At 40.2% G+C, this 10,928-nt stretch overlaps 1 protein-coding gene across 1 annotated transcript in view; it reads right to left on the reverse strand.

Annotated features, from left to right (window-relative positions):
- Positions 1–228: 228 nt before the first annotated feature.
- Positions 229–10,928, reverse strand: part of ARL6IP6 (ARF like GTPase 6 interacting protein 6) — a 35,000-nt gene continuing 24,300 nt past the window's right edge. The window contains exon 4 of the mRNA XM_070422986.1: positions 229–1,939. Within this exon, the coding sequence (XP_070279087.1) occupies positions 1,846–1,939 (94 nt within the window). The 3' untranslated portion in view covers positions 229–1,845. The remainder of the gene's footprint in view (positions 1,940–10,928) is intronic.

Here is a 10,928-nt window from a genome sequence, read left to right on the forward strand (position 1 = left end):
GAAGGGCAGGGAGAGAAAGACAGGGAGTGAGAATAGATCCACTGCAACATCCACTCTGGAAGGAATCAAATCCTTAAGCCATGGATTTGTATATACTTATGCATATATGTATGTCTATATGTACATACACAAATACACCCAAATTAATCTAAACACTTTAGATAATTTAGATTAGAGCATCATTTGTCTTTTTCAACTAAAGATTTTTAAGTAGTAAAAAGTTAAGACTTTTAGAAACATCATTAAATCATTTATTCAGTAACAACACTCAGCAGATAACAGAAACAAGACCACACATATTCATTTCACATTTAGCCTGAATAACCAGTTTTACTTACTCTACAATGCTTTCCTAAATATGTCTTTCTATGGGTAGGGAAAACAACATTTTAAATAGTTCATCTTTTAAAAATGGAAATGACTTTCTAAACAGATATTTAGAAAGGAAGTGGGAACAATTAAGACTTAATTACTATACAAACAAAAACAATTCTAGAACATTTAAATAGGAAAATTATAAAACTATATATAGAAAATTATACTTACATATACACTGTATCAAAATACCTTTTCTATTTTGGTGACTAAATTTTTTTGAGATAAAAAACCAACTAGTTCAAGAATTTCTAATATAAAAATGCTAAGTTAATATTTATTATTTTTTTAAAGTTTTTATTGGGTATAATGATATAAAATGTATCATTTAAAGTTCCGTTAGTTGTTAGTGCTTGCTAGCAGGGTTAATATTTATTAAAAACAAAATAAATCAGTTCTGTTCAAGTAACCATATATACACCAGGATAAATATTTGAAATTGTGGAAACAAAGTGAATAGCTTCAAATTTCTCACTATTTAATGGCTTATATAAGTTACCTTTTTTCAGACTTTTTTTGTTAAAAATAAGTTTACTTAATTTTAAACTAAGGTCAATATCCTTTTTTTTTTTTTTGCTTAAAGACAAAATACTTTATGCCTGGTGTGGCTCAGTGGTTGAGTACAGACCCATGCACCAAGAGGTGACAGGTTTGATTCCTGGTCAGGGCACATGCCCAGGTTTGCTGGCTCAATCTGCATTCGGGGGCATGCAGGAAGTAAGCTCTTCAATATTGATGTTTCTGTCTCATTGATGCTTCTATCTCTCCCTCTCCCTTCCACTCTCTCTAAAATCAATTTTTTAAAAAAAGAAGCCATTTTTAAAAATGGTAGGTATTAAGTTTGCGCCAGCTAAAGAATAACATTTATATTTGTCTAGATGTAACAGTTTTTAAAACATACAAATTTAATGTGGTAGGAAATATGTAAATAAAAACACACAAGAAACTATGCACCATTAAAATATATAAATGCACCTTCTATTGATTATATGAATATAAAAAACCTAAATATTTAGATTTAAAAGTAGTTTCTATAAAATGTCAAAGTAGTGGGCATTGTTTGCTTTCCTGACATAATGAATAAAGATATATCTATCTCAAACAGTATTATCAGCATTCCTTAGGAAAAATGTAGTATACACATGGGAAGGTATATGCTGTATTCAAGTTTTCCAGTTTGATTTCCATTAAAATGCTTTCTACAGCTTAGAAAAATAACACACACAAAAGAGATAAGGTAAACATCTTACAATTTTAAGAAACTACTTGAAACTTAATATTCAGATAACCCAGTGCCTAGGTTGAAGAACGATGCTTAAGAAGGTCCTCCATAATGATGATATGGCAGACATTGGAATCACATGACGAACAGCAGGTTTCTTGGTCTTCTGAGTAGGCAATGATCTTCTTCCCTGGTACTACAAAGCAATCATGACTAAGCTTTGCCAAGAATACTGTTTCAGTGCAGGTTTACATGAGGCACCATGCAACAGTAAGAGCAGCTACAATGCCGTTCAAAATTGCCATGCTATAGCCCATGTGGAAAGAATGTCCAGTAAGTTTCCTGAGAGGGAAAAAGTGAAAAAGGAAAATGTAATTTGGTTTAAGAGAAACACCATCAGTTTTACAAAAATGCTTACAAACTGGAAATGTGTTGCACATTATTTCACAAATTAAAAAAGAATTCTAGACATCTGCAGGATTAGTGATAGATCTTAAAGTTTCTGTTACAAACTGTCCTGGTCCTCAAATTTCTCTATTTCATTACTTAGAGCAAAATGCTCAGTTTGATACCTATATGTACTTCATTACTGAACTTCATAGTTACTGTGTGTACCAGAACCAAATTCTAAGGTATAACTTTTCTTACATTACAAACGTTTCCTTCATTAATTAGCATTGTGTTTCCCTGCTCTCTTGTTCTTACTCAGAATTTAAAATACGTATTATTTCATTTGTCCCATTTTGAGATTGTGAAAGAACAATTTCTGTGAGCACTAAAACCAGCATTTGTCTATTCGTGAGTCATAAATCAGATTATGTCTTTTATAGACATTTCAGTTCTCAACCTAATAAGTTACTTAATTGAAGTGGTTTACAGTGAGTTCCTAGATATCAGCAAAGACATATCTCTTGTTTTATGATTACTACTAGAGGTCTGGTGCACGAAATTCATGCACAGGGAGTGTGTGTGTGTGTGTGTGTGTGTGTGTGTGTGTGTGTGTCCCCACTCAGCCCAGCCTGTGCCCTCTAGCAATCCGGGATCCCTCGCTCCTTACCGCTTTGCTCACTGCTCCTTAGTGCTGCTGCAGAGGCAGGAGAGGATCCCACCACCGCCACTGCACTCGCCAGCCATGAACCCAGCTTCAGGCTGAGTGGCACTCCCCCGTGGGAGCACACTGACCACCACGGGGTAGCTCCTGCGTTGAGCGTCCACCCCCTGGTGGTCAGTGTGCATCATACTGACCAGTCGTTCTGCCATAACAGTCGCTTAGGCTTTTATTATATAGACTAGAGGCCTGGTGCACAAAAATTTGTGCACTCTGGGGGGAGAGGGGGGTCCCTCAGCCCGGCCTGTGCCCTCTCGCAGTCTGGGACCCCTCAGGGGATGACCACCTGCTGGCTTAGGCCCTCTCCCCGGGGGATTGGGCCTAAGATGGCAATCAGACATCCCTCTGGCAGCCCGGCAGCCCTCGGGGGACGTCCACTTGCCAGCAGGGAGCAGCCCTAAACTGCAGTCGGACATCCTTAGTGCTGCTGAAGAGGCAGGAGAAGCTCCCACCACCACCGCTGTACTGGCAGCCATCAGCCTGGCTTGTGGCTGAGCAGAGCTCCTCCCATGTGAGAGCGCCCTGACCACCAGAGGGCAGCTCCTGCATTGAGTGTCTGCCCCCTGGTGGTCAGTGCGTGTCATAGTGACCAATCATTCCCAGTCCTTCTGCTGTTAGGGTCAGTTTGCATATTACCCTTTTACTATATAGGATAGAGGCCTGGTGCACGGGTGGGGGCCGGCTGGTTTGCCCTGAAGGGTGTCCCGGATCAGGGTGGGGGTCCCGCTTGGGTGCCTGGCCAGCCTGGATGACGGGCTGATGGCTGTTTGCAGCTGGTCACACCCCCTTCAGGGTGGGGGTCCCCACTGGGGTACCTGGCTAGTCTGGGTGAGGGGCTGAGGGCCATTTTCAGGCTGGCGGGTGACTGAAGCTCCCAACCTCTCCTTTTTTTCTTTTTATTCTGGGATTTATTTACCTTCTATGGCTGTCACTGGAGCTGAGAGCCGGCTTTAGCTCTGAGGCTCGGCTCCAGCTCTGAGACCTCGGCTGCTGAAAACAGGTATCTGGGCTTTGTTTAGCTTCTATAATTGAAACACTGTTGCAATTCCAGCTCTGAGGCCTGGCTGGCTGAAAGCAGGTTTCTGGGGATTGTTTAGCTTCTATAATTGCAATACAGTTGCTTAGAGTGCAGCTCAGAGCTGGGTGGCGGCAGGCGGGGAACCTTGGCTTCCTCCATCACTGGAGCAAGCAAGCCTCCTGTTCGCTTCAGCTGCCTGGCTGCCGGCCGCCATCTTGGTTTGCAATTAATTTGCATATCGCCCTGATTAGCCAATGGGAAGCGTGTCGGAGGTACGGTTAATTACTATGTTTGTCTATTATTAGATAGGATGACTGCCAACTATTCTATGTGCACAGATTTTCCCTGACATTTGTTTCCTTTATCTCGCAGAAATTTTACTTATTTTACTACATTTTCTTTCTTAACATTCCTACCACTAATTGTACTGCATTATACTCATTGCTTATCCTAATAAAGATCAGGCATACTATAAAGAAAAGGTGGTGTCCGACTGGTATCAGAGGCAGAACAGAATCTTCTCACATAGGGAAGTGCACTGGCAGTACTAAGAGCTAAAAGGCATTAGTAAGAAGGGCCCTGGCCTGACAGTGCTGTCATGTTCATGTCCTCTCCTCATTTCCTAAGGATAGGTCAAAGCCAGGGAGGTACTCAGCTCTGAATTCACACTTGAAGTGCACTTCACTATAATGATTCCAGTCCCACAAAATTTGCGCAGAGAATCAAGAAGATACACTCTTCAAAGAACAACCTCTGGCTTTCACCTGAGACCACAGAAAGCCCAGATGCTTTCTGATGGTTCCCTGTTCTGGTTTATAGGAGTTAATATTTACCCTCTCCACCCAACCTTACTCACCACCTAGGGTCTAGTTTAATGTGCTTCTCCTGCCATTAAGGGTTAATTTACCTAGGGGTACTACCTACTATATGGCAAAAAAGGTGTACTAAATGCTTTGCTCCTTAAAGAAAGAAATTCCTCAAACATGTATTGATTAAGGAACAGAAACCTAATAATGAAATTGAACTATCACATTATCATTCATTGTAAAAACAAACAAAAACCATTAATGACCTGAGAACATTTAAATTCATACTAACAAAATAAAGTTAATTATGGAACAGAATTTTAGGAATTACTTGTTCTCTTTTACTAGTTTGTGATCCTGTACTCCCATAAAAATAGGAAAACCTCTAAAGTACAGTGCACTAAACTTTAGGAAATTATAATTACTACAATGTTAATATATTTGAATTTCACTGATATGTACATGCTCAATTGCTCAGTGACCCTTACAAAACAAGTAAAGCAAGGAAATTCAATGGCCATGAAGTCATGCTCCAGAACAGTGGCTCATAGAGTTTCTACCATCTCAAGTGCACCATATTCCTTCCCACTGGGAGGATAGTGATTGTTACACATATACTGCTTAGGCAAGGGACTTAAAAACTTTGTGGAGAAAGATATAGACAACCCCTGGCAGGTTTTCTCTCCTATGACTCTTATCTGTGATCTTTGAAGTTCTGTTAAAAAACTAAAGATATCTTGGTCCCCTTTGTCAAAACCCTTCATTTATCTCCAGTAGAGGTGATGTTTTGAACTGAAAAATGATGACTAAGCTATGGTGCCTATTTTACTCAATCTCTTCCTCTATTTATGCATTTTACTTTTAAAATTAAAGTATACATAGTGAAGTTCAAATGCCTATCATGTATACAGCCCAATTAACCTTATGACACACCCTCATGTACTTACCATCCAGACCAAATATAGAACATTTCCAGCATTGCAGAAACTTTGTTCCTTTTCCCTGTCAATATCCTGGGATAACCACTATACTGTCAGCTATCATGATGACTGGTTTCATCTGCTCTTGAAACTCCATCTACGTGGCATTGTATTTGTTTGTGTCTGAATTCTTTCACTCAGTCCTGTCTGTGAGATTCATCCATGTTTTATGTAGCATAAATGTGTTCATTTGTAATGCTGCTTAGTACTCCATAAAAATACCAAAACTTATCTATCCATCCTAATGTTCGATGTTTGGGTTGCTTCCAATTTGGGGCTCCTATAAATAGAGATACTATGAAAATGCTAATAGGTACATATCTTTGGTGGGTATAGGCATCTGCCTTTATTTCTTTGGGGTATATTATGGGAGTAGAAATGCTATGTTATAAGGTAGAGGTAGATTTGGCTTTAGTAGAAAGCATTAAATATTTTCCTAAAGTATTTACACTTCCACCAGCAATGTATGAGAGTTTTAGTTGCTCTACATAGTCCCCAACATTTCATATTATCAGTCTTTTTATTTTAGTAGGTCTGCAATGTATGTTGTTGTGGCTTTTAATACTTATTTTACTGATGACTAATGTACTTATTACTGCCCATTCAGATAGCTTCTTTTTGAAATTCCTGTTCGTCTTTTGCTCATTTTTTCTATTGGTTCATAGAGTTCTTTACATATTCTACATACAAATCCTTTGTCAGAAATGTTTCAAGAATATTTCCGTTTACTGCTTGTCCTTTCAATTTCTTAATAAGACCTTTTGATAAACATAAGTTCTTAAATTAAACAAAGTCCAATTCATTAATTTTTTAATGGTTAGTAATTTTTTGTGGCCTTTACAATAAATCCTTGACCACTCCAAGGTTATAAAGGTATTCTATTATTTAGAGAAGCTCTACTGTTCTTGCTTTGAAATGTAGATTTATAAGTCATCTCCAATTATTTTTTGTATATAGTATAAGGTAGAGGCCAAGGCTCACTTTATTCCTTATGGATATCCAATTGTTTTGGTGCAATTTATTGAAAAGACCATCTTTTCTCCTTACTGAACTACTGTAATACCTTTATCCTAAGTAACATAGCCTGTATGTGTGGGTCTGTTTTCAGACTTTCTAGTCTATTCTTTTGGTCTATTTATCTATCCTTGACAAAAATTAACAACTTTTCTATGTAACATTAGCCAATTAAAAAATTTTTATGCTAAAAGATCCCTCAAACTATCAAAGAAAAACTGCAAACTCTTAGAAATACAACTAACAATAATGTGCAAGATTCACATGAAGATAACCAAAAACTTTACTGAAGAAGATCTAAATAAATAGAAAGACATCCTGTGTTTATAGAATTGAGAACAAATTGTTAATATGGCATTACTCCCTAAATGGATCTTCTAGAGTCAACGCAATTCCTCAAAATTCCCACTGCCCCTCCCCCTTTTTTCCCATATGAACAAGTTGATAAAACTCATATGGAAATGCAAGGGACTCAAAATAGCTAAAATCTTTAAAAAGAACAAAGCTGGAGGATTCACTCTTCCCAATTTCAAGACAGCACAATGCTACAATAATCAAATGGTGTGATATTGGCATAAGGATAGACATATAGACCAACAAATGGTGCTGGGACAACTGGATGTCAAAAAAATTAAAAAAAAAAAATTTGGTCCTCTACCTCATACAACAAACAACATTTAACTAAAATGTTGGGCAAGGCCAGGTCCATTTTAAATGTAAGAACACTACAAAGTTTTTAGGAGCAGAGGTGTAAATTTTCATGGCAATAAATTAAGCAATGGTTTCTCAGATCTAATACCAAAAGCATAAGCAACTAAAGAAAAAATTAAACTTCCTCAAGTTAAGACTTTTGTGCTTTAAAGGACATTATAAACAAAGTGAAAAGACAACCCACAGAATGGAAGAAAATATTTGCAAATCGCATATCTGATAAGGATCTCCTATCTAGGTTATAAATTAACTCAAAAGACAACCTAATTTTAAAAGGGACAAAAATCTGAATAGGCAGTTCTACAAAGATACCAAATGGCCAATAAGCACACGAAAAGCATGCTCATCATCATTAGTAATTAGAGAAATGCAAATGAAAATCACAATGAGACAGCACTTCAATCCACTACTAAAGTGATAATACAAAAAAAGAAAACTAGAAAGAAAAGTATTAGTGAGGATGTAGAGAAATCAGAATTCTCATACATTGCTGGTGGGAATGCAAAATGGTGCAGCTATTATAAAAAAGTTTGGCAGACCAGCAAACATTTAAACAGAGTTATCATATGATTCAATTCCATTCCAGGTATATGCTCAAGAAAATTGAAAACATCTACACTAATAATAGACAAATGTGTAAATTGACCGTACCTCCATGATGCCCAACAGCCAATCCGGAGGAATATGCAAATTAGTGTGACAAAGATGGTGGCAGCCACAGAGTTAGCTGGGATGGGCGGGAGGCTTGGGTCACCCCTGGCGATAGAGGAAGTCAAGCTTCCCCCCCACCTGGGCCGGCCGCCGAAGTAGGGGCCTGTGGGCGGCGGCCACGGAGCAGGCCAGAGCAAGCGGAAGGCTTGAGTCGCTTGGGCCAGCCGCCGAGGGAGGGACCTGCAAAAAGCCCTCAGCCCCTCACCCAGGCCAGCACCATCCCCTGTGGGGACCCCCACCCCAAAGGGGGCATGGCCAGCCTGCAAACCACCACAGGCCCCTCGCCCAGGCCGTTCCCCCCCCCCCCAAGGAAACCCCCACCCTGATCCAGGACACCCTTCAGGGTGAACCAGCCGGCCCCCACCCGTGCACCAGGCCTCTATCTATACTAATAAAAAGGTAATATGCTAATTAGACTGGGAGACCTTCCAGGAGACCTTCTAGACATTCTTCTGGACAAAGTTATGGTGGCGGGGCTGAGGTAGAGGCAGTTAGGGGTTAAGAGGGGAGGGCAGTTGTGGGTGATCAGGCCAGTGGCGGCTGGGGGGCTGTTGGGGGTAATCAGGCTGGCAGGGGGAGTACTGGGGGTGAGCAGGCCAGCAGGGGGGCAGTTGTGGGCGAGCAGGCCGGCGGGGAGGGCAGGTGGGGGCAAGCAGGCCAGTGGGGGCAGTTGGGGGCGTGCAGGCTGGCAGGCAGAGTGGTTAGGAGCAATCAGGCAGGCAGGCGAGCGGTTAGGAGCCAGCAGTCCCGGATTGCGAGAGGGATGTCCCACTGGGGATCGGGCCTAAACCGGCAGTCGGACATCCCCCAAGGGGTCCCAGATTGGAGAGGGTGCAGGCTGGGCTGAGGGACCCCCCCCACCCCGGTGCATGAATTTCGTGCACCAGGCCACTAGTGTTTATATAAAAATATGTACCTGAATGTTCACAGCAGCATTATTCATAATAGCCAAAAAGCGGAAAGAAACCAATGTTCATCAAGATATAACTAGGTAAACAAAATGTGGTATGGTAGGTATATCCATACAATCTATCTATCTATATAAAAGCCTAAGCGATCGTTACTACTGGCCGGTAGCATGATGTCTACTGACCACCAAGAAGCAGATGCTCAACGCAGGAGCTGCTCCTGGTGATTGGTGCACTCCCACAGCCAACCTCCCGTGGTCCCTCCCCCTGGCCGGCCAGGTAGTCAGTTTGCTCCCACAGCCAACCTTCCTGGGCTTGTCAACCTCCCATGGTCCCTCCCCCTGGACTGGGTGAAAATGGCCCTGACTGGGGAAGCTGGCCAACCTCCTGTGGTCCCTCTCCCCCAACCCCCCCACCCCTGCCCCCGGGACTGGGCGAAACGGCCCTGATCGCCAGCTAGGCCAAGGGACCCCACCCGTGCATGAATTCTCTAGTGCACTGGGCCTCTAGTGAAATGTAATTTAGCGACACACACACACATAAAAGTACTGATAAATGCAACAACATAAATTAACCTTGAAAGTAGTATGCTCATTAAAAAAAGCTAAAAGACCACATTTTGGGTATTTGTATGATTCTATTTATATGAAATACCCAGAACAGGAAATCCAAAGACAAAAAATAGATGAGGGTTTCCTAGGACTGAATATTGTTCAATAAGAATAACATATATTGGAAAATCAGGGTTGTAAAGAAAGGCTTATGATAATAAACTACTTCCACATCCTAAAAGACTAGTTATAAAAAAGGTACTATTTTGTTCTAGTTGTAAAAAATTTCTTTCCAATAATAAAGAATCTTTGAAGTACTTATGTGGTTCCTGGCAAGTGCTATCTCTCAGGTATTTCTTATCATTTGCTGTTCTGTGCCTATGGAACTCTGTGCCTTTTCAGTAGGCCATACATAATGCAGTAAATTAGCATAAGCAAAATCCATAGCAAGCAGGTGCAAAGCAAATACTCACTAGCTATATTACTTTATGAAAATAGCAAGGAAATCAAGAATAGTTAATATGATTTTCTTACAGTATTTTGTTCTATCTATTTAAGTCTCTATTCAAAACAGTAATGAATGCATTTTATATAAGACATGCATATAATTTAACCCTACACTTCAAGAAGCTGCAGTGCAGTCATTAATAGCGACAACATTACAACTGATGGCTCCAGTCCCTAGATAATAAAACGTCATCATACTCAAATATCAAGGCCAAGTTCTTGATCTATCTCTTTGTTAGAGGCTTTTCTCTCCTACTACAATTAGCCATCTGACATGTTTCATCAGACCATGGCAATAAAGAATTTGATTTGACGAAGAGGCAGCTCTCCAAAATCTGTGAAAAATAGTAGAAGAGTCAATTTACTGAGCTCAATGTCAAACCTAGTGTGCTTGGAAAAGAAACTTCTAACTTAAATACTAATACCCACTTTTATTGACCTACAAGACATTACTGTCTAAGAACCCACAAACTCTTTTCTATTATATTACTACTAGAGACCCGATGCATGAAATTCATACAAGAGTAGGTCTTCCTTCCCCCAGCTGCTGGCACCGGCTTCCCTCTGGCACCCGGGACCCGAGCTTCCCTAAGGCCGCCAGCAGTCACCCAGGACCCAGGCTTCCTTCACAGCCCCAGCTTCATCCGGAAGGACATCTGGTCTAATTAGCATATTATGCTTTTACTATTATAGATTTTATTTGTACTGTATCTTCTTATTCCCCAAGAATTAAAGTCCTCAATGCCCTTTAATAGCAGAAAAATAAACCTAATGTTGAGAAGAAAAAAAAATCATAATGCATCAATGCCAAATCCCAAAATTTCCAGAAAATTTTCATTAAATATTCTACTCATTGTTTGCTTCCTTCCTACAATAGTAACAACTCACAAGTGTAATGGAAATTTAAATATTTCAGCATCTGATTACATCCAGAACACTTTACATAGAAAATAACACATGTAAGTGAAGATCAGATCACATATATTAATTTTCAGTCTGTAAAACAGTTACCAAAAA

The sequence above is a fragment of the Myotis yumanensis genome, unplaced genomic scaffold (assembly GCF_028538775.1).
Source record: "Myotis yumanensis isolate MYYU_CA2020_CCGP unplaced genomic scaffold, mMyoYum1.0.hap1 SCAF_8, whole genome shotgun sequence".
Classification (NCBI taxonomy): Eukaryota; Metazoa; Chordata; class Mammalia; order Chiroptera; family Vespertilionidae; genus Myotis; species Myotis yumanensis.